Source organism: Tamandua tetradactyla, chromosome 9 (genome assembly GCF_023851605.1).
Source record: "Tamandua tetradactyla isolate mTamTet1 chromosome 9, mTamTet1.pri, whole genome shotgun sequence".
Taxonomy (NCBI): Eukaryota; Metazoa; Chordata; class Mammalia; order Pilosa; family Myrmecophagidae; genus Tamandua; species Tamandua tetradactyla.
Genome location: NC_135335.1, coordinates 93,786,745 through 93,811,868, shown reverse-complemented (window position 1 = coordinate 93,811,868; position 25,124 = coordinate 93,786,745). Strand labels below are relative to the sequence as shown.

The following is a 25,124-nucleotide window of genomic DNA, read 5'->3' as shown; positions in this document are numbered from 1 at the left end:
AGTAAACCATGAATCAACAAATATAAGAAACCCAGAAAAATAAGTAATGATATATGTCCCGCTCTATATTCATATGAGGTGCAAAGAAACGGAAATTTGCAATCTTAATGAAAATGCTTCCCACATACAATGCAATATCTTGCTCCTTTCTTTTTTGTCTTTTTTAACAAGTGCAGATAGGGACACTGCCCTGTCTATTCACAACATTCACTGCTAGAGGCTTTTTCAGTCATTTTGCTGAGACTTGCACTTTATTCAAGGACAGTTACATATTTATCTTTAAGACATCTGGTTTCACATGGAGTTTGGAGAATGCTGAAGCTACAAGAATTCTGTGCGCCTCGTGCTGGTGCTTAATTCTTTTTAGTATTTTGGTGGTAGTGGTGGTTTTGGGGGGCTCTAAACATTTTTAGTTAATTCTATGGGAGAGAAATCAAATCAAATATCCATATTTCAGGCTCCTACAATTCACAGCCAGAATGAATATTTATCATTATTTTATAATAATGTTTTAGTATTTATAGAGATGAATTCAAAAAAATTCTGCTGAATCTTAAAAAGAGAGGTAAAAGTTAAAATATTACCTATTTTTTACTAGGCAAATAGAATGTAAGTCAAACATTCAAGAGGTATATACTTATATTATAGTGTTTATTTTTCCAAGCAAACATTTGATCCCCCAATATTACCAAACTGTGTAATAATCACAAGTGATGTTTTACAAACCATAAAAAATTCATAACCGCATTTATATGCATAACCACATTTATATGCATAACACAAGGAAATTCTGGTGTATATCACTCATTATATTTGATGCAGATAAAATATGAATGACTATTTTCTAAATATTTTATATCAAAGGAAGGCATTAATACTCTGAATGAATGTTATTCTAAATATTAATACTCTGAATGAATGTGCATTTATCCCGCTTTAGCACAATGTCTGTCTCTTGGGGTGAGCAGTCAATGCAGTTTCCAATTCCACAGAGGTGGGGCTAGTAGCATGTTCATAGAAAATTCATCCTATCAAGCCCCAACTTTAGAGAAGTCCAAAGAAGGGCAACAATACTCCATTACTAATTTTGACAATTATTACATAATTTTAAAAATTCAAATAATCAGGACTAAATCCTAATAATTGTGATCCTTACCTGCTGTGTATGCAGAAGCCGAAGTCATTGTTTTCCTGAAGGGGGTAATTGTAGCTGCTTTTTCAGCTTCCAGCTCAGCCACTGTCTTCTGTTTTACAGGTGCACCTTGAGGAATGTTTTTCGGTGTAGGAGCTGGGAAAATCACTTCACCATCCTAGCAGAGATTAGAAAATAGCAGTTTTAAAAAGTCAGCCCAGAATTTCAGAAACACTTATAAATCATCGTGCAGACTGCTGAAAAGTGATCTTTCAAAAAAAAATTTTGTATAAATATATAGATTTATATAATTTCACATTTATCATTTTACAAATTTAATGTATACATATATAAATGTTTGCGTTATACATCTGTACATAGATATATAACTTTTATGTGTATAGAACATACATGGAAGAAAACAGATCAAACCTTTAAAAGTGGGACGGGGGCACCTTTTAATTTTTACTTTATTCAGTTCCGTTTTGTTTTATTTTATTTTGTTCCTGTCTTTCAAAAGCAGCACTTACTTTGAGTTAGTCACACAGGTACACAGATCTTCCTAAATGTTTTGTTTTATATCTTCTTTGATTTGCAAAACAATTTTATGATATAAACCCAACATATCAATGCTTAATTAGAATATATCTCAATTCCAAAATAGAATTCTGCTATGAACTAAAGTCCTGAAACAAATTTATATTGAAACCATAGAAAGGAATGGCTTATTACTTACCTTCATCACTACAGTTCCTCTAATGACATGGCCCATTGTACCAAAGTCAAAGTCATCTTTCACTTCAAAACAGAAATGATCTTTGTCAGGGCTGATGGCTTTGAGGAGTTTGGTGATGTTGTTGGAATACAGGGTGCTAGCCTGGGTGGCCATGCGGCTGGGAAGGTCAGTGTAGCCTATGTGGGTAATTCCCTAAAGGACCAAAAATATGATCAGAAAGGCCTAGGAGCCTATTAATGAAGATTTGAAATTATATATCTTTCTTACTATCCACACACAAAAAAATAATAAATACGTATTTATTCTGAAATAAATATGTATTTCAAAAGCAGCTTTAATTAAATGTACAATTTATAATTTTAAAGTTCCAGGCCCCAGTTTCACCAAATATTTAAAGGAATAAACACCACCTCACAAATCACTAAAGATGTGAGAACGGTTTCACAGATAGAAGAAGCTTTCTAGCATACCTTATGAATGTAAAGTTCTCCTGGCTTCGTGGTTGCAAAGTTTCCGCCAGCCTCAGCAGCTAAATCCACAACAACGGAACCTTCCTTCATTGACTCAATCATTTCTTTGCTAAATAAAACTGGGGCTTTTTTACCTAATTAAATCAAAGAAAACAGTGCAAATTATACTATTAATTTTTAAAACCCCTATATTCTTACAAATGTGACGGTTGTCTCTGGGCATTCAGGAATCTAAATCTGAAACTTAACAGTTTCCAAGAGAACCCTAAAGTCTACAATGCAAGTAAGACTGATCATTCTTCTAAGGAAGAAATTTGACAAGTACGATCTTCATGGCCGGTGTGCAGACAGGAGTTATTTAGCGAGGGAGCAAGCCTCACTACCTGTTCAGCCTGGGAATCTCAGTCAGCACTGCTCTTTCCAAATGGTCATATATCCACTCATGAAGAAAAAGCATTTGGCTTCCTTGTTAAAAAAAGAAGCAAAGAAGTGCATGATAAAATATTAAGGAAGCAATGTTCTTCCAATATGACAATTCATAAAGGTACAAATGTTAAGGGTATGCATATTCAATAGTAATTTATGAATTACAAAATACAGTATTTCCAGCCATCTTGACCAATGTCATCAAATTTTTCAACACTTTTATATTAATCTGCCTTAATTTAACACAAGATAACTTCAAGGAGTGATAGCAAAGTGCCATGAAAGAGAAACAGTGGGATATCACAATCTCCAAAAGTTTCAGGAATCATTCATGCATTTTTTTTCCCCACTCAACAACTATTTATTTTATGCCTCTGGTGAGCCAGGCCTCATGCCTGGTACAGAGACTATCATGACAAATGGAGAGAAAAAGTCCCCATTCTTCTCTTCAAGAGCTGGTTCACAGTTTATTCTCACATGTTTTAAGAAGCTCACCAATTCTTACCTATAAGATAAAGCCACAAACACTAGGATTCTTTCAAGCTAAACTATATCAATATGTTATTAATTAAGGATTCACAGTCAGTAGATCATTGCATTCAAATTCCATAAAACAATTCAAAATACCTAAAGCAAAAGAAAACAAACCTGGTAGTTAGAAAATAAGGAATGACTAGCTTGATTATCTTTAACTCTTCTTTTGAAAATTTTCAACCATTGTGTTTACAAAACTTTAGTAAAAACTCTGCCAAGATATTCTGGAATTGTAGCCCACATCAAACTCTGAAATCTAGTCTACAACTAATTGTTGCAATGGGCTTTGAAATGTATTGCTTTTTTGTATATATACTATTTTTTCACAAAAAAAAGAAAAACAAAAGTCAAAGAAACAAACAAGATAACCAAGCATAACAGGTGGTTCTCAATAAAAACTTGAAATTAAGATTTGTCTTCAAGTGAGAGTGATCAGGAAATATTAATATGACTTTAATAAATAAATTTTAAAAATTAGAAAAATAAACTGTGATAAAAAAAGTCAAATCTGTCACTCTTTTTCTTTATGGATTCTGAGTTTTGTATCTTGTTTAGAAAGCATCATCACATGAAGATTAACAATATTCTTCTATTTTTTGCATGTGAAAGAAGCCATATATAATATGTAACAATTGCATATTGCTGTATCCTAATAAAGTTTAATGAATACTAAAGAAAAAAATAACTTTGCCAATGTTATAAATAGAAATCAATGAAAAATTAAATTCACATTGTAAGAATACACTTGACTAGAATACAAATGAGCCATAATAGAAAAATAGCCTTTATTTGCAGCATATGCGGAAAAAAAAAAGGTATAAATGCAAATGGGATGTTTAAATAGTACTTCCGGGCCACGGTGGCTCAGCAGGCAAGAATGCTTGCCTCCCATGCCAGAGGACCCGGGTTTGATTCCTGGTGCCTGCCCATGTAAAAAAAAAAAAATAGTACTTCCTTCCTTCTTGCTAAAAACTTTGTATTTCCAGGACAGAGTTCAAACCTTAAGCCTCAATTACTAAAGGTCTTCCTTCATGAGATGGGTTGCCCTTCCTAATATTTCCTCTATCTAACTGCCCCACTGGACCCTCTGCTTCAGCAGTGCTGGGCTCAGTCCCACAAAACTTGTTAGATGATCTCTGGTTTTCTCTCCTGTGTCTCCACCAAAGAGCAGGTATTAAGAGTAATTTTTCCCAAAGACAACACCCCAAGTTCCGGTAGCTTCACCACTCCTCAAAATTCTCTGAAAGTATTCCTTTCCTCAACTCTGCCCACTTTTCTTCAACAAAGGCACTTTGACTACTTTAGCTAAACTTTATTCAAGAATGAGAATTTGGGGATCAAACCATGTAAAATTGAGATCTCTCTCTATATATATATTGTATGTGTGTGTGTGTGTGTTACATATAGTATACAGTTTAGAGTAAATTCTATATGGTACTGTATTTAACCACAAGATATCTTTGAGGGCAAAACTAAGAATGATTTATTTTCTCTTTTATATTTTTCCTTATCTTTCAAAATTTCTATACTAGTTGTTTTACTTTTATAATTAAATAATTTTAACAGCAGCTACAGGGAATACAATGATGACTATAACAGTGCAATTGCCTTCAAGCACTCATATGTTGATCAATTTTTTAAAAATTATACAAAGTGAAGAAATGAAAATTGAGAACAGAAGGAAAAAAAATAAAGCCAGGAGAGAAGCAGGGTAGTAAACAGAAGTTCTGAAGGAGTAAATTCCCAAAAGAACAGGTCAAGAGGGAAAAATTAAGAAGGCAATTTCAAAATACTATCTTATTCTGATAGCCTAATAGGATAAAAATTTAATGCATGATAAATGTGGCATCATAAAATGGAAAGAACAAAAAGAACAGAATGATTAGGTAAGTAGTGGGGAAAAAAATACTACCCAAATCTAGTATACTTCAAACTAAACTCTAGCTAATTCAAAATATTAATAAAAGAAGAGAATCAAGGGATAAAGAAAAAAGAGAAAAAAGTAAACTTTGGTATATATCTCTCTAGTACGTAGATTAAAAAGTACTTCTTAAACTTCAAAGTAATCAAACAAATTACAAATAAAAACATCAAAAGGTTTAAATATGAAATAATTATATATCATGATCCTCAAAATTAAAAAGCAAAAAAAATGACAATAACAAACAAGGGAAGATGTGTGAAGAATGTTCACTATATATAAACAGAAAAGAAAATTAATTCAATGTTTACTGCAAATCCTTCAAATATAGTGTCCCATATGCCCCAGAGATAGCCTGGTGAGGGTCCTAGATACAAGAATCAAAGACAAATTAAGTATATCAGGTATTTCAAGATATAATTGCAGAAAAAAAAGTGTAAGAGTTAATAAAAGAAGGCAGAGAAAAAAGGTTTTTTTTATAAAAACACACCATAGGGCTTTCCCCTTTTGACTGCTCATTTCCTCTTAATTTTATCCTTTCTCTGCAAATGGTGGGCTATACGAAAAGACTAGGCCCATTATACCTCCTCAAATCAACCCTCAAAAAAACGAAACAGTCACTATTATTAAAAAATCAACAAGAATAGAAAACAAACAATCAAAAATTTCTGGCACAATACAAAACTGGTGATGAAAGATCTGGCATGACGTCCGTCCTCATGAAATATTTATTGGTCCTTTCTGATTCATGGACATTCAATTCTTCTGCTAAGGTTAATCAGTTACCTTCCAGTGGGTGTTTATTTCTATACTTTTGCCAAGAGAATGGCAGGACATGGAGCACTCACAGTCATCATTCAAATACTCATTCATTCATATACTCAAATAATACTTACAGTGCCTACAATATGCACACTAGAAGGGGAAGGAAAAATTTACTTATATCTCTGGGATCGAATATTTTAGAACTGAAAGAAGCTGCATTCAAGGGTAGTCAAGAATTGTACGACTAGAATAGTTCAGGCATTTAAAATACTCATCTAAAATTGTAATTATAGCGTTTCCAAATTGGTCATCATTTGGGGTGCATAGGGGTGCCAGAGTCATTATCAAGCTTCCCTGAATCTCTATGAACACCAAGAATTGACTGTAGACTGAATGAATGCCTCACACACAGGCCCTGTTTCTAGATGTATACATATATGGCTGTGATTCATGCAAATTCATTTTTAAATGTTATTGAATTCATGGTGTCTTTTCATAACTACATATTTTATCAATAAATGGATACTAAAATGTAACTTAAAAGCATTAAAATTAGAAGCTGCTGGAAAAATTACTAATTTATAAAGTTAGCAACGACACTGCTATGCAGCAAAGCTTACAGCAAAGCTTACATCATTAGCTTCTCTACAACACTAAATTCAAAAAGAGTCATCATTACCGTTAGTACAAGGTCAATGAGTTTTTTTTTAAGTGTTTAACAAACATATATATTTTCTTTTAATAAGCCATAATGAAAAAGTCACTTTTTACTAATTTTTTAAAAGGAGATAATTAAAGATACATAAAAGTTGTTAAATAAAGAAAAACAAATAGCCATCATTAACTTCTCTACAACACTAAATACCAAAAGCTAAAAGATTTACCAGAAAATTTTACAAAATATTATGCCTCTCAGTGAACTTGGCCTAACATGATCATCTGAAAACAATAAATTCTCAGATTCTATCCTACTGGGAAAAGAACCAAGCCCTCACAGGCAAGTTTAATTACTACCCACCCACCCAAAAAAAGAAATTAAGGAAAAAAACTCTAAAAAATACTAAGAACAACAAACACCAAGATGAAATGGGTTTACCACAAATTTTTATAAAGTCTTAGGAGCACTTAGCATTACTTACTGGAATCATTCAATGGCATTTAATCAGATGGGGAAATTCCTAACTCAAATTAGAGGCTCACAAAAAAACTTTCTGCTTTAACAAGAACATGAAATACTTAACTACACAGTAGCAAAGAGATTAGTAATATAAATTATAGAATACGTTTATCTAAAGCAAAACAGATTTCTGATGAACAAGCACTTGGTAGGCAAGGATAATTTTTAATGTAATACAGACTATACATTGACTAAACCTAAAATAGAGCAAGTAAAGATATCTTGAACTTCAGTATGTACACATTAGGAAACTTCATTATAAAAATACAATTTTGCACTGAGCGTTGCTGGCTGTGTACCCAACAGCCATTTACTTATTACCCTAATTTCCATTTTCTCCACACAGTCCGTGAGCATCATGAGAAATGGCCTGAGCTCCCACCCCAGAGGGGGTCCTAGCCAGCCTACCTGAACTGGTTCAGCAATGGGCATGTAAGCCAAAGAGGATCAAAAGAATGAGGGAAAGTTTGCCAATGCCTCCCAAATCAAGTTTCCTTGCTCTTCAGGAGGAAACCACCTGAAAATTGACCTCGCTGCATGTGGTGGTGTACAAACTGTAGGCTGCTGAGGATACCACTGAGGATGAAGCAAACTCCAGGAGGAGGGCAAAGCTGAGAGAACATACTCACCTGCCCACAGTAATCCATGGTAACAGGACTTTTTTTTCAGTGCTATAACCCAATAAATCTCCTTTCTTTTTTAAGACATATTGAGTTAGAATTTTTGTTTCTGGCAGCCAAAAGCATCTTAAACTAATGCTGACAAAACATCCTAATGCACTAAAAGCTCCTTTGAAGTTTGAAAGCCACAGATGAGATGAAATACCTACAAAGTACTGGGTTGTAAACTACCAAAATGTAACAGGTGAGGACAAAATGTTTATTATATACATATATATATATGGGCATATTAATAAAAGAGATTATGCATAGATGGGAGGTGACAAGAAACTGTTGAACATTAGATCCATTATCTGATGAATCTCTGATTTAGCCAGCTCTGTGTTAAATAAAGCAATGTACAGAGGGGCCCCTCCATCTTTGTACATTATTAGAGAAGCTACAGACATCTTCATATTCTATTGATTATGAAGAGATTCTGACCCAAGCTTAAATATCCAAGCAGATTAGTTTATATGTGACTTCTATCACTGGAATGAGTGGGAAACTTTTTCCACAAAACTAATTATATGCATAAGGAACCAGAGAGAAAGTCAGGTTGACAAATACTTGACTTTTACAAATCTGATGCCTTAAGGTATTTCTAAATGTAATATTACAAAATATGATTAGTCAGCATATTTTAGCAGATTGGAGAAATTCTTAAAGGTCTATTAAAGAAGAAATCTAAAAATTAGCATTTGCCTAAAGAAAGAACACATTTATAAAAACCTTATAAGGATTATTTTGATAATTTATCTGTATTAGCTGCAAAATTCTGTATAAATAAGAATCAAAAGTAGTCAAGATTTTACCAATACCAATAAGCTAAAAAAAGGAAAACCAATCTATCAAACTTACAAATAAGTATATAACATACTATAGAAATGACAATATTCTTTCTGTTTCCTCCAATACATGCTTAGATGTACATTAGCTATAATTCCTAAATAATTGAAGCAATTAATACATATTGCAAATTCTGACTTTATTACTCTGGTCATTTAAAATTAAGAGGTTATTTCTGAAAAGTAGAAATAATTCTGTGTATTTTCTTTCCCATGTCCTCCAACTTAGGTCAGAATGAGGTTTTTTAAAAAAAGGTAAATGAAATGGATGTCTTCAGAAAATTCAAATAAAAAACAGTTAAGACATGTTTCTCCCCAGGGAAACCCATGCCAGATTACCATCTAATGGATGCTGGTTTTACAATTTCATGAGTGAATCCATAGCAGAAGATCTCGGGGACCATCTTCATGATTCCATGTAATCCTTGAAAAGGTCTTGTCCATAGCAAAAGTCAATATGTTTTTCAGTCCAGAGTATCATTCATAGGGCCAAGCACCATCAGTGGAAGAAAGGGGAGTTACACTAATGTTGTGTATGCCAGGCCCTGTGCAGAGTTTTTCTTCATCTATTTCTCAAAAATCTCTACTAGATAGAAATTTTTAACACTGTCTAAGAGAGGAGGAAATTGAATTTTGGTGAAACAAATTTGCTATTAGACAGTGGAACCAGAATCTGAATCTACTCTGGTTCTAAATCCATGATCTTTCCTTTGATTTCAAATGAATGGATTGAATATAAGCAGATAAAATTACAAAATGGAGAAGAGGAAAGAGGCTGCTGGCTGCTGATCAATACCTATATCTTTCTCTTATTCCTAAACACATGGAGAGGCAACATTTCCCAGCTTCCCTCACAGTTAGAATTCGCCATGTGATGCCTCTCTCTCTCTAAGCCAACTAAGCAAGTGAACTCACTGCCATCTCCCCTCTCTACATGTGACATGACTCCCAGGGGTGTAAACCTCCCTGGCAACGTGGGACATAAATCCTAAGGATGAGCTGGATCATCAAGGGATTGAGAAAACTTTCTCAACCAAAAGGGGAAGACAGAAATGAGATAAACTAAATTATGAGTGGCTGAGAGATTTCAAAATCAAGAGGTTATCCTGGAGGTTATTCTTACACATTATATAGATATCCCCTTTTCAGTTCATGGTGTATTAGAGTGGCTAGAGGGAAGTAGCTGAAACTGTAGATCTGTGTTCCAGTAGCCATGTTTCTTGAAGATGGTTGCATACTGATACAGCATTTGCAATGTGACAGTGTGATTGTGAAAACACACTGTATGTATGCGTTCTTTCTTTTACCTTTTTTCTTTCTTTTGCTGGAGAGATGCAAATGTTCAAAAAAAACTGATCATGGGGATGAATATACAACTATGTGATGATACTGTGAGCCATTAATTGTATACCATGTATAGATGTTTGTATGTCAAGAATGTTTGCATGTCTGTTTATTAAGGTTTACAATAAAAATATTTTTAAAAAAAATGGTCAAGTGATGAATCTGTAACCAAAGAAACGTGAGCACAGTGATGTGTTCTGCTTACAGGCCTCCCATGCCCTCTCCTCCAAACTCACTTCCCTTCTGGCTGGCGGGAAAAGACAGTCCCCAGAGTGACCTTCATAGATATATACTGACTCCATAACCACATAGATGTCAACACTGTCATGACCCAAATCTCCAGATGCCCATGTGAAGGAGAGTTGTCTTGCCAAACTGTTAATGCATCCTTACTGTTAAATAAGCAAGAAATAAATGTTTATAGCGGTTGAGCCATTGTATACTTTGGGGTTCATTTATTATAGTGATAAGCAATCCTAATACTGAGTCACAAGAAAGGATAGGGAAAGTGGAGAGAAAGAGGTAGAGAGATGCATATGGTGGAAGTACAACTATGTTACCAGCAACTATATAGGTGCTACAGAACCAGAGACCGCCTCAGCCTCCCAATACCACTCAATTCAGGGATCGGCCAGGGAGGGAGCATAGTGCTTTCCAATTTTGAAACATACTTTTGGAGAAATAACAGACCAAACCAGAATACAAGTTGTGCCATAAATTTTTCTAAAAGAACTTTTGTTAAATTTGGCCCAGTAACTCACTGCATGTGCACAAACATATCCTAAGAAGTTGAGACTGATAAATAGCAATGGAACACTGCAATTTTGGCATCCTCCTCTTGATGACATGCTGCCCTGTCTGGGTTGAAAGAGACCAAAGGGTGTGTAGACAGCCTGTGGTTACCAATCGTTGATGTTGCAAGTTTTAAGCATTTCTCTCTGTGCTTCAAAATTCTCAAAACAAAAGAAACTTTGTGAAACTAATATATAAAAATTCTATACAATATATTAAAGAAAGGGGAAGAAGGTAGATGAATCAAACAGGCAGTAAAAGAATTTCATAATTCCAGTAAAGACAGGAATCTCTAATCCCCAGTATACAGTTTCTATAAGAGCATAATGCTCACAGAAGAAGCAAAAGACCAATTTGAGAATAAACCCTTTCTTTTGGAAACAAACTCTTCATAGAATATTGAAACAATATCTTCTTGGTAGAATTTCACAAAATGGAGAGTCTATTTCTATCAATTATTCTCTTGCCTGCAGTTATTCTCTTGCCTGAAGTTATTGTAAGAGCCATTGTTTTGTAATGTATTTCCACTCCCCATAAAAGATGGATTAAAAAAGACAGGGAGCATCAGATACAGAACAAATGTTAGTTTTTCAGGAAACTGCTACTCTCTCAGGTTCAGTCTCCTAGTGTAAGGTTCGCACATATGAAGGGAAAACATTCTCTCCAAATTCTCTGGAGTCATGGAAAATCACTGCAAGGGTCATTTTAGGAGCATATTTTACAGACCCTAACTAGGATAGATAAAAACAAAAAGTACACTAATTTGGGTCATACCTAAAAAGAGATCCAAATATATATGGCCTAAGGGATTATAATTTATAATCAAGCAGTGAAGACATTCCTTCCTGGCTGTTAGATTACTATTTTTCTAAACAAACTTTCTGCTACTTCCTAAGTCTATCTCCTGGTTAGTCTCAGAAAGCACCTTAAATTGTAGACCGGGCATGTGTCCTACTTAAATAATTTAAGAAAGCTAGTCAGCCAGTCTTAAATTAGCCTCCACAGTGTTCAAAATGAACCAAAAAAGCATTCTCTCTCTCTTAGATAGCACTGGAAAAAAGAAGAGAGTGTACCAACTGAGACCTAAGGAAGGCACCCAGAATTATTAGTTTGGCTAACAATTGAGCCACTATTGGATATGAAACATTATGGTAAGCTCTTGCCAAGACAAATAAATCAAACACTCCTGCACTCACAGGGTGAGAAGACAACTAATCGGCGATGAGTCCATGCATACCGAAATAAGAAGCACAGGCAAAGTGCTAAGGATGCAGAAAAAAAGAGCATTTACTATGAGTAGGACATGGTAGAAACTATGGAGGAAGTGGTGATTGAGTTGAGTAGGACTTCAAAAGACAGAAAAGGGCAGGGACAACATTCCAAACAGAAGGAATGATATGTACTTAAGTCCTTGGACTATTTGAAGAGATAATAGCAGCCAGCATGACTGAAACTAGGCTCAGAGAGTAAGAATTTAACTAACCAGGAGGCCCAAAAGCTAAATCAGGACTACAATATGGAAAACAACGAAAACCTTACACAAGAATGCAAACTTTATAGCCCAGTAATGGGGGGGTAACATGATCCAACTCTGATCACTTTAAATACTTTTATCTAATGATACTGGGAAGCCAAGGGATGAAAGATACTATCATCACTACTAGACAAAGTTTCAGGCTGTAGAGCAGCTGTGATTTAAATTACTACAGGGCAAGATGGGAGGTAGGGAAGAGAAGAGCAGGGAAGCTGTATGATCATATCATATGATTTTTTAGTCAGGTGGTTGTCAGGAAGGATTTTAAATCGAAAGGCTGTTTCTGTTGGGGTAGACTGAATGTGACCTCCACAGTAGTCCTGATTCTCTTTGAAATTTAGGGTATAATGTGCTTAGTACATGGTCAGTGCTCAATCAGTGTGATTCTACCTCCTCTCACCCCAACTCACCTAACTTACCTATCGGATCTTCAACTTCATTCACTCCCTTCCCAGTTACATATTCTAAGGCTATGAAAAATCTCTCTAAAAAGGGTTCTAGATCAACAGAGACGATGGGAAAAAATCTCATCTCAGAAGGCTTAGCAGAAAAGATTATGAACACAGCCTGAGCATTACCAGACAGCAGGACTGCCTTAATGTTTTAACAATAGCCCTAGAAAGGCTGGAAACTTTCCCTTGTGTACAGAGCACCACAAAATAGGAATGCCAGCTGCAGTAAGTGGAATTCCAGCCTTTAACTCATCACCCAACACTGTAGGGGATCTATTTAATGATACCATAAGTGGTAAAAGATACAAGGCAGTAAAATACTAGCTAGCTACAGAAATTTTTTCATTCCATGTACAATCTACATAAGTACAAGGTTCTTACTTGTTTTTTTTTTTTTAAGCCTTTTCTGTGCACCAAGAAGGGGTGAAAATGTATTCCTTCTATAAGGTTGTTATATGAAACTAGCCAATCATCTGTGTCCACCTCTCAGCATACTTATCCATGCCAGGTCTTCAGTCCAGCCTACCACAGATCTGTCTAAGCAATCTTAGCTTGGAGAATTTCTGACATTTGACTTAATCCCCTTTGGATTAACTCAAGGCAAACTCTTATGACAGAACAACTTCTACTCCAAAAGCCATGCAAGAGTACATCATCAGGTGACCCAGGCAAAGGCTCAGGACATAAACCAACAAAGGTACAAAAAACCAAAAAAGGTCAAGGACACCATTTTTCAAAGGTCTTTGGTACCTTTTCTTTATAGAATGAGGTAAGTTTGTTTGTAGATTCTTACCCTCAGAGAACATTTTTTCAGTCTTTTTTTTTTAAAGGCTCTTGCTTTCAGTTTCCAGTCCCCCAGAGTTATAAAGTATCTTTAGAAAGATCATCTTCTTCTTTTCTATAATACTTTAACTTTTCTTGGTTTCGGTTTTTTTAAAAGGTAAAAAGAAGGTCCTTTTCAGAGACTAGCCTTCTAAGGGGAGCTCTGGGCTCTCTATTAGTCAAGACTTTAGGCTCTCAGGCAGTTCATAGCTTCATAAAAGTTTAGAAACAGGAAAGGTTCTGTGGAACAGATTAATAGCACTGCATTAAAACTGTTTTACTTGTTGAACTTTTACCAAAGGACATTTATTATAAACTACTTATAGAGAATGAGATGCCATCAAGGATAGGCCCTAAAAGTCTATATGCATTATACATAAGGAATCTTGAGTTTTATCACTCTCTCATGGCTTTAAAATCAATTCTTTATTAAGAGTACCACTTGGCAAAAAAGTAACTTCATGGTCCCATCATTTACTCATAAATAAGTATTTTAGCACCCTCTACTGGCCACTTAGCACATATATCCAGCTTCCTGGGATAAAAAACAAATTGCTTCAGCTACAAAACAAGAGATGGGGAGTTCTGCGGGATAAATGAGGGAAGGAGGAGACCAGCTCAAACTCCTCCATTTCCCAGCACATCGCTGCCTCTCTGAGGTCAGAAAGTGGCTACAAGTCACCGCTTCCATCCTTCAAAGCCACCTGTTATATAGGTGAGCAAGGAGCATGCACTCCAAAAGGAAAGGGTGAAACCTCAAAGACTTCTCTGCTACTGCTTGTGCACGAGCAGTAGGGGTTTAACAAACACCTCCTCCTGAGCTCCCAGCTTGCCTGATCTGCATCCAACTCCAGTGACCAAACATTGGGCTTATTTTTACATTCACAGACTCTTTCCTGGGCTCAGCCCTCATGACATACATCTCCAAATTGCCCGCCTGCCTGCCTGCCTTCATCTAGTCAGTTCTGGTGGGATGGAGGCACCTGATAAGACCAGCTCATCTATGACCCAGATAAGCAGAGGGAAAAAAAAGAAGAGCTTGGGGAGAGGCATGTCACTGGCCCCACAAGCTCAAAGACCTGATGTCAATCAACTCCCTGCCCTTGAGTTTCTGTAGACAGATTGGGGTGTGTGTGGGGTATCTCCTTTCCTATGAGATCACAAAGCAACTTCTCATAATTCTCCACAGTTTCTAGGAAAAAGTGAGGCCCCTTTAGTAGGATCTAACACAAGAATTCATGAACTGTTTAAATTCTGAGTATCCGGACCACTTCTTTCAGAAAAAAAAAAAATCACAGTTGGTACTCATTATTCAGTAACAGAAGGAAAGAGAGAATATATCAAGGATGGAGTTTTTTCACTCCCCAAATCTTACCTAGATCAAGCTACTGCCTACTGACTAATAAATGTTTACTGGTTGGATATCAATCAGATAACTGCAATATATTCTTTAGAAAAAGATGTTTAAAGAGACTGGGAAGTAATTCTTGCCATCAAAGAGATCACAACTTGGTTGAAAAGACCAAACCATGTAAAAGGAAATATGAAGAAAGCAATAAAGCATAACATCCATAAATTTAAAATATACACTAGAGGATACATCCCAGAATATATTAAGCAAATAATCAAAAAGTATTGGCAAAGTCCCTCGAGTGATGGGAGAAACAATATGGAACTATTAAACTTTACCCCGGATACTGTCTCAAGCATTAGGGACACCCAAATCAATAGACCAAGCTCTTGATCTTGAGGCTTGCTCTTGTGATGCTTATGTATGTAGCGGAGAAGCTTAGCCTACACAGTTATGCCTAAGACTCACCTCTGGAGGACCTCTTCTGTTGCCTCTCTCTCTCTCTAAGCCCAACTCTGCAAGTGATACCATTGCCCTCCCCCCTATATGGGACATGACATCCAGGGATGAAAGTCTCCTGGAGGCATGGGAGATGACCCCCAGGAACGAGTCTGGCCCTGGCACCATGGGATGAACAATGCCATCTCGACCAAAAAGGGAAAAATAAACGTAACAAATAGGTATCATTGGCTGAGAGAGTTCAAATGGAGTCGAGAGGCTACTCTGTAGGTTACTCTTATGCAAGCTTCAGTTAAACACTGCCACTATCATAACTTGTCAAACCCCAACCAAAATCATTCCTGCCAACCGTAAAGAATACTTAGCGCATTATGTAAGATTCTACAAAGGTTCCATGCACTAGGGTAACTTTCCAGAAACCTACTACCTCCAGATGGGCCCCTGAATCAGATAAGTCCTGAAATGAAGAGGGGCCAGCCTCTCCAGAACATCCACCAGTTTCATCCCCCATCCCATATTATCGACAGCCCCTTCCAACATGAAAATGTTAGAATGGGTATAGCCCAGACACCCTTACAGAGGGGGAGAAAGATCAAAGGTGATGGTGGAGTTACATAGAGAAAGTAGGGTTAACAAATGAGGATGATTACTGAATCATTATATTGATATTTTTTTAGTCTCCATATCTTAGAACAGCTGGAAGTAAAAACCTAAAATTGTGGAATTGTAACCCATACCAAACTCTGAACTCTGTTCTATAACTAATTGTCGCAATGTTGCTTTTTTGTATATATGTTATTTTTCACAAAAAGAGAAGGAAGAGAATAATTGAGAAGGTAGGACTTAACAAATGAGTATGACTACTGAATCAATATAGTGATATTTCTTCTGGTCTCCAGAGTCTTGGAGCAGCTAGAATAAAAAATGAAAAATCGCAGAACTGTAGCCCATATCAAACTTTAAAATCTGGTGTATAGTGTGCTGGTTTGAAAGGATATATGTACCCTTGAAAAGCCATGTTTTAATCAAAACCCCATTTCGTAAACGCAGAATAATCCCTATTCAATACCGCATGTAATTAGATCATCTCCCTGGAGATGTTACCCAATCAAGAGTGGTTGTTAAACTGGATTAGGAGAGATGTGTCTCCACCCATTTGGGTGGGTCTTGATTGGTTTACTGGAGTCTTATAAAAGAGGAAACATTTTGGAGAATGGGAGATTCAGAGAGAGCAGAGAAGGACGACATAGCCATGAGAAGCAGAGAGCCCACAAGCCAGGGACCTTTGGAGATGAGGAAGGAAAATGCCTCCCAGGGAGCTTCATGAAACAGGAAGAGAAAAGCTAGCAGAGAGCTAGTAGTTGACACCTTGCTCACCATGTGCCCTTCCAGCCGAGAGAGAAGCCCTGACTGTGTTCACCATGTGCCTTCTCACTTGAGAGAGAGACCCTGAACTTCACTGGCCTTCTTGAACCAAGGTATCTTTACCTGGATGCCTTTGATTGCACATTTCTATAGACTTGTTATAATTGGGACATTTTCTCTACCTTAGAACTGTAAACTAGCAACTTATTAAATTCCCCTTTTTAGAAGCCATTCCGTTTCTGGTATACTGCATTCCAGAAGCTAGCAAACTAGAACATATAGCTACTTGTCAAAATGTACTTGGAAATTTATTGCTTTTTTTGTTTATATATTATTTTTCACAATAAAAAAATTAAAAGTAAATATATATATACACACACACACTCTTGCTCTCTCTTATGTCTGGAAAAACGATTATCAAAATATTAATGAAGATCATCTATGGTGGAACTTCAAGGATTTGTACTTTTTTTCATATTTTTCAATAATGTTTGAATTTTCTACAATGAGAATATAGTATCTTAGCAAGGAGAAGAGAAATAAATTAGAAAATAAATTTAACAAGGGTTTAAACAGCGGAAATGCTTACGAATATATTACTGTATGCTGCAGAGTGTGATCTATAAAAATGCATAGAAAAAAATTCCTGGTCTATGCACCCAAATATGTATATATATATATATATATATATATATAAGACTGGAAAAATATATCTAATTATTAATGACAGTTATCTCTATGACTATTATCTCTAGGAGTAGCAGTAATTTTTGCCTTTCCTGCCTTTCATGTGTTTTATTTTTTAGCACTTTTATAGTAGAAAAAGAAATCTTTACTTGGTGAAATTCAAATATTAAACAATTATTCACCTACATTAAAAAAAAAAAAGCATGAATGCAACTGCTTTAAAGACAGCCATTTCCTTAATGACATACCTGGAATGAGTGCTGTGCTGATAAGGATGTCGACTTCCTTGCACTGTTGAGCAAAGAGTTTCATTTCCGCTTCAATGAACTCTTTGGACATCTCTTTTGCATATCCTCCATGTCCCTCACCAGATTCTTTCAAGTCTACCTCCAAGGGCTCAGCACCAAGGGACTTGAACTGCTCCAAAGCCGCAGCTCTAAGGTGATTGTTGAAGGGAAACCGGTGGTTAAAATAAGTTCTGCACTTTAGACTCAAATAAAGGAATCAAGATCATTTACATATATATATATTTTTTTAGAGAGCAAAATGGCATGGAAATTCAGAAGCTGTTAAAGGAAGTGAAGGAAAGCAACCCAGAATTGATAATGGGATGTAATGATGGCCAGAACAAACAGACCCTCATGCTGTGATTTCCTCTCTTGAACACCTTGAGAACTGTATTAGTTGATGTCTAGACGTAGGGGAAGATCTGATCTCTATAAGATATCTCACAAATGAGGGTCACAGAATTAAATGTCAGTCATTGAACTAGATCTCAAGGTAGAATTTAGTATTGCCTTTTTTTATCCTGGGTTTATAGAAAATTCTGAATACTTCCTATCAGTTTCTCTCAGCAGGATAGCAAGGATAATAAAATGAAAGTCAATGCTCTTTGAGTGAAGCTGCATTTATGTCCTACTATTACAAGTTAACTCAAAATAATTTAATTTTTGGTGGACTTGATCTAAAAAAAGTATTACTGAGAAGATGATATATTTTCTTCTATTTCTTCTGCTTGCTCTAGCTCAGATATTTCTTGACTTAGTTCAATAGTTGCCTGATGAGACTATATGATCAGTGTGTATCATATCAACTTTGATATTCTAACTGAAGAGTTGGCAAACTTTTACTGTAAAGGACCAGATAGCAAATATTTCAGTCTTTTCAGTCCATGTGATTTCTGTCACAACTACTCAATGCTGCCACTGCAGCAAGAAGAATGGGTATGGCTGCATTCCAGAAAAACCTCTATTGACAAAAGCAAGCAACTGGACAATGTGGCATGTAGGCTATAGTTTCCTGAGTCCTATTCTAATCTAAAAAATAAAAAATAAAAAGAGAAAACTGGATATATCCAAAAGTGGAAGCTTTCTTTTGATATTTCTGTTCAATTTTATTCTATAGGCAAGTAACACTTTTACAACACTATTTTCTTTTCTAAGAAAAAATAACTATAGGGAATTCCAACTTATACTTGGGTAAGTTGCAAAAGTAATTCCACTATTACCAAGTCCAATAATCAGTTACGTTTTCTGTGGTCCCGAGACAGATGATGATGTGATATCTGACCTACATTGAGATGTGATTTTATTTAAATCACTGAAGTTGAGGCTCTTCATTTGTCAGTGTTCTGAATTTGTCCTTATTGGTGACTTTCCCATTTAAAAGACTTAGAGATATTTTAATGAATTTATTTCTGCCTCCTGTCCCCATTAAATTGTGTTGATAAGAAGCAATATATACACGATAAAATGTGAAAAGCCAACATATTTAAATTATATAAAAATAAATTCAGTTAAAAAAAGAAAATGGTAGCCAGGTATAGTATGCTGATTGGAAAACCAGAGCCAACAAAGGAGTAGACAGCACAGTTAACTCAACATCTGCCCCACTCCAGTGAATCCCAAACTTACCTAAAGATAACAGCTGTTCAAAGGACTCATTAAAATTCAAATTCCCAGACCCACTGAATAACAATCTTCAGCAGGGAGGCCATTAGCAAAAGCTGCATGTAATCCTGGCCACCAGGAAGTCTGGGAAACCATGGTGTAAGCAAATCACTACCTAGCCATCCCCAGCAACTACCGTGGTTGAGGAGTGGGACAGAGTCAATGGTTGAAGAACAGGTTCTCTCTTCCTGCTGACTTCAGCAGAAGCTTATATCCCAGCTTAACCCTAGAAGTCAACTTGTGACCATAAGGGAAATGAGACTGAGGAAGCCAAAGCAAAGGACAGCAGAAAGGAGAGACAAAAATAAAACGCCCTGGTCCTCGATAACACCAGTGAGCTGTTAACTGTAATGTGAAAAGAGAGTCTTTCCCATGTATTTCCAGTTAGGAGACAGATACCTTTTCTTACGGAGTAAGCCAGTTTGAGATGGTGACCCCTTGCAGTCAAAGACATACAAACAGATAGAGCACTTTAAAATTTTTCAGAAACGACTACTATTGTTAATGAAAAAAGATGGATTCAGGATAATGTATATACTCTGACACACACATACATATATACATAAAATGATCCCAATTTTGTTCAAAACGTATAAACATAAAATCTGCAAGGAATTACATCAAAAAAATCACTAGCAGGTAAGGGGTATGGTATGTATAATCTTTTTTTTTCAGTTTTCGTTTTATTTGTTTTTCTGTTGTCTTTTTTTTTCTTTTTCTGAATTGATGCAAATGTTCTAAGAAATGATGAAGATGCAACTATGTGATGATATTGTGAATTACTGATTATATATGTAGAACAGAATGATCATATGTTAATGTTTTTGTTCATTTGCTGTTATTTTTTTAAATTAATAAATAAATTAATTTAAAAAAAAGAATCCCATAAAAAAATCACTAGCAATTATATTTGGGTGGTAAAATTATGAAAGGTACTTTTATGTTCTTCCTTATATTTCTCTGTTTTAAATAATGAACATGTATAATTAGAAAACATAATTGTTATTTTGGAATCTTTGCTGCTACATCTTTGCCCTCCAAAATGATCTTATCATTTAAAAATACAATATATTAAAAATACTATATCAATTTAAAATGTATACATTCTTTGACCCAGAAATTCCATTTCTAGGAATTTACCATAAGAAAATAATGAGACGTCTCCAAATATGTACATTCTTGGATACATATACAATATTGGTTATTTGCAGCAAAAATAGTATTTGCAGAGAACAGATTAACTGAATCATGGTACTTTTCATACAGTAGAATCCTCAGCAGTCATTAAAAATGTTTATTAGTAAAGAAAGATCTTCATGATCTACCATTAAGTGAAAAAAATAAATTAAATATTAATAGTAAAAATTACGTTTTAATTAATGTGTATAAAAAGGAAACAGCCTAAAATGTTAGTACTTATTTCTAAGTGGTGGGACTTTAAGTCAGTTTACTTTCACATTTTAAAAAAATTTTTTTTAATTTTTACTAATAAAACCAATCAACATAAAATATGAACATTCTTTTTTTCATCACAGTTGTATATTCATCATCATGATCATTTCTTAGAACATTTGCATCAATTCAGAAAAAGAAATAAAAAGAAAACAGAAAAAAATTCATACATACCATACCCCTTACACCTCCCTTTCACTGATCACTAGCATTTCAATCTACTAAATTTATTTTAACATTTGTCACCCCTATTATTTATTTATTTTTAATCCATATGTTTTACTCATCTGTCCATAAGGTAGTTAAAAGGAGCATCAGAGACAAGGTTTTCACAATCACACAGTCACATCGTGAAAGCTATATTATTATACAATCATCTTCAAGAAACATGGCTGCTGGGACACAGCTCTAGATTTTCAGGCACTTTCCTCCAGCCTCTCCAATATACCTTAACTAAAAAGGTGATATCTATTTAATGAGTAAGAATAACCTCCAGGATAACCTCTTGACTCTGGAATTTCTCAGCCATTGACACTTCATTTTGTCCCATTTCTCTCATCCCACTTTCAAAACTTTGAAAGTTTTCTCAATCCCTTGGTACCGAGTCCCAGCTTATTCTAGGATTTCTTTCCCATGTTGCCAGGAAGGTCCACACCCCTGGGAGTCATGTCCCATGTAGAGAGGGGGAGGGCAGTGAGTTTGCTTGTCATGTTGGCTGAGAGAGAGGCCACATCTGAGTAACAAAATAGGTTCTCTTGGGGGTGACTCTTAGGCCTAATTTTAAGTAGGCTTAGCCTATCCTTTGTGGGGTTAAGCTTCATATGAACAAACCCCAAGATTGGGGCTCAGCCTATTGCTTTGGTTGTCCCCACTGCTTGTGAGAATATCAAGAATTCTCCACTTGGGGAAGTTGAACTTTCCCCCTTTCTCATCATTCCCCCAAGGGGACTTTGCAAATACTTTTTTTATTCATTGTTCAAACCCTTCTGAGATTTATCAAGGCATCGCTCTGGACAAACCTACAAAATCTCATGCCCTACTCAAGGTTCCATGCACTTGTGGTATCAACTAAGCTGTCCACATAAATTATATTAGGAAATGCACCAGTAAAAATATAATTTTGTACCAAATAAATATATTTTCACTTTTTATACTTTTTCAGAAAATGTTTCAGAATGGAGGATAAGCATGTATTATTTTTATGGTCAAAAAGAAAGTCCATTTGACAAATCAAAACCACAATGAGATATCATCTGACACCCACCAGAATGGCCAGTATCAAAAAAAGAGAAAATGATAAGTGCTACAGAGGATGTGGAGAAAGAGGTACGCTTATCCACTATTGGATGGGAAGGTAAAATGGTATAACCACTGTGAAAAGCAGTTTGGCAGTTCCTCAAGAAGCTAAGTATAGAATTGCCACATGATCCAGCAATCCCATTGCTAGGTATCTATTCAGAGGACATGAGGGCAAGGACACAAAGAGACATTTACACACCTATGTTTATAGCAGCATTATTTACAACTGCCAAGAGATGGAAACAACCCAAATGTCCATCAATAGATGAGCAGCTAAACAAGCTTTTGTATGTACATACAATGGAATATTATGCAGCTATAAGACAGAATAAAGTCATGAAGCATGTAACAACATGGATGGATCTTAAAGATATTATGCTGAGTGAAATTAGCCAGAAACAAAAGGACAAATACTGTATAGTCTCACTGATATGAATTAACATTAGTGAATGAACTTGGAGAATTTCAGTTAAGAACACAGGTAATCAGGAGATAGAAACAGGAATAGAGATTGAGTAATTGGTGCTGCAGGGGTACTGATTGTGCAATAGGACTGATTGTAAAAATTCAGAAATGGATAGCACTATACTACCTGATTGCAGTACAATAATGTAAGTACACCAAATGAAGCTGAACATGAGAATGATAGAGGGAGGAGGACTAGGGGAACATATGAAACCAGAAAGAAAGATAGAAGTAAAGACTGAGATGGTATAATTTAGGAATACCTACAGTATACAATGATAGTGACTAAATGTAAAATTAAAAAATGTTTTTGCATGAGGAAGAACAAAGGAATGTCAGTATTGCAGGGTGTTGAAAACAGATGGTCATTCATATTTTAAAACTTCAACTTCTGTGTGTGACTAAAATGAGAAATGTTTATTTGGTATAAAATCTATATTTTGACTAGCGTATTTCTTAATTTAACTTATATGGTCAGTTTAATTGAATACCACAGGTACCTGGAACCTTGAATAGGGCATGAGATTTTTATTGGTTTTTCCAGGTTAGTGTGATGTCCTAATAAATCCCAGAGCGATATGAACAGCGGATAAAGAAGTATTTGTAAAGTCCCCCAGAGGAAATGGGGAGAAATGGGGGAAAAATTCAACTTCCCCATCTGGAGAATTCCTGTTATTCTCACAAGGAATGGGGAAACCAAATCAACAGGCCAAGCCCTGGATCTTGACGTTTGCCCCTATGAAACTCACCCCTGCCAAGGATAGGCTAAGCCTACTTCAAATTAGGACTAAAGTCACCCCCAGAGAAACTCTTCTATTGCTCAGATGTGGCTTCTCTCTCACCCAACACAGCAAGTGAACTCACTGCTCTCCCACACTCTACACATGACTCCCAGGGGTGTAAACCTCCCTGGCAATGACATCCTAGGATGACCTGGGACTCAGCATCAAGGGATTGAGAAAACCTTCTTGACCGAAAGGGGGAAGAGAGAAATGAAACAAAATAAAGTGTCAGTGACTGAGAGATTTCAAAAAGAGTTCAGAGGTTATTCTTACATATTATATAGATATTCCCTTTTTAGCTTATGATGTATTAGAGTGGCTAGAGGGAAGTACCTGAAATTATAGAACTATGATCTGGTAGCCATGTTTCTTGAAAATGATTGTATAATGATATAGCTTTTACTATGTGACTGCGTGATTGTGAAAACCTTGTGTCTAATGTTCCTTTTATCTATGGTATGGACAGATGAGTAAAAAATACAGATAAGAAATAAACAAATAATAGGGAGAACAAAGGTTAAAATATATTGGGTAGATGGAAATACTAGTGGTTAATGAGAGGCAGGGGTAAGGGGTATGGCAAGTATGAGTTTTTCTTTTTTATTTCTTTTGCTGGAGGGATGAAAATGTTCAAAAAAATGATCATGGTGATGAATACATGACTATGTGATGATATTATGAGCCACTGATTGTAACCATGTCAAGAATTTCTGTATAACAAGAATGTTTGTATGTTTGTATTTATAATAAAAGCATTAAAAAGAAAATCAATTTATATTAATAAACTTTAAAATTATAGTCAAGATAAAATGTTAGTCAAGATAATCATTATTATTAAGAGAGGAATTTCCTAGTTATTGCTTGAAATAATTCAAATTCACACCTTTTAAGATTTTTAGGCAGAGAGTTGTACTTAAGGTTCTAAGAGGTTTAATTTAAGATTTTTTGTGTGTGTTATTCGGTTTTCCAACAAGAATTTATAATCATAGGTGTTCCCCATATATTTAGATTTCATGTTTATAACATGATATCAACCATCAGTCTCAAAATAGTCATTAGATTAGCTGAGTTGTCATTCTCAGAAAAATACTATATCAGTTTGCCACATCTTTCTTCATTGTACATGAGTTACCTTAAACTGAAATAAAAATTGAATTAAGCAGCAAATGTGTTCTAGCTATCTACTCTGTACACAACCTAAACCAATGTCGTCACTAAAACTTACTAAATTCTCAGGAATTTACCCAATAGCAAGTTTCAAATAACCTGAGTCAAACATATATACTTTTACCTTAAGACTATTGTTCACTGCAAAGAAATTTGAACAACCTGTTTTATTTAGGCTTGGAGGTCTTGAAAAAAACTCATATCAACAAATAGCAAAAACGAAAAGACAGGACTAATGGCATGCTTTACGTCAGCTATCCCTGTCTGTGTCCTGGTTATTTCAGAAAGACCTCATTTGTCCATTTCAGCAGAAAAACATTTTAGCAGTTCATCACTTCTCTAAATTCCAGGGAAGCACTACACATCTATTTTATTCCATGGAACATCCTTGGCTCTGAAAAGTCATATTCTTTCCATCTCTGAGTTTTTTTTTCATCGTTCTATATTCAAGAAAAGTAGTGGTATTATTTCTCTACCACCCTTAGCCTCTAAGAAATAGCTGTTGCAATCACAAGAAAAGTATTGGAAGGGTAATT

At 35.5% G+C, this 25,124-nt stretch overlaps 1 protein-coding gene across 6 annotated transcripts in view; it reads right to left on the bottom strand.

The window, feature by feature from the left end:
- The window catches only part of NNT (nicotinamide nucleotide transhydrogenase), a 108,193-nt gene that overhangs the window by 60,365 nt on the left and 22,704 nt on the right, over positions 1-25,124 (bottom strand). For all 6 annotated transcript variants that reach the window (XM_077117111.1, XM_077117109.1, XM_077117112.1 and 3 more), the window contains exons 7-10: positions 17,723-17,910; positions 2,339-2,472; positions 1,869-2,060; positions 1,157-1,310 (exon numbers count right to left, since the gene is read on the bottom strand). In XM_077117111.1, the coding sequence (XP_076973226.1) occupies positions 1,157-1,310; positions 1,869-2,060; positions 2,339-2,472; positions 17,723-17,910 (668 nt within the window). The remainder of the gene's footprint in view (positions 1-1,156; positions 1,311-1,868; positions 2,061-2,338; positions 2,473-17,722; positions 17,911-25,124) is intronic.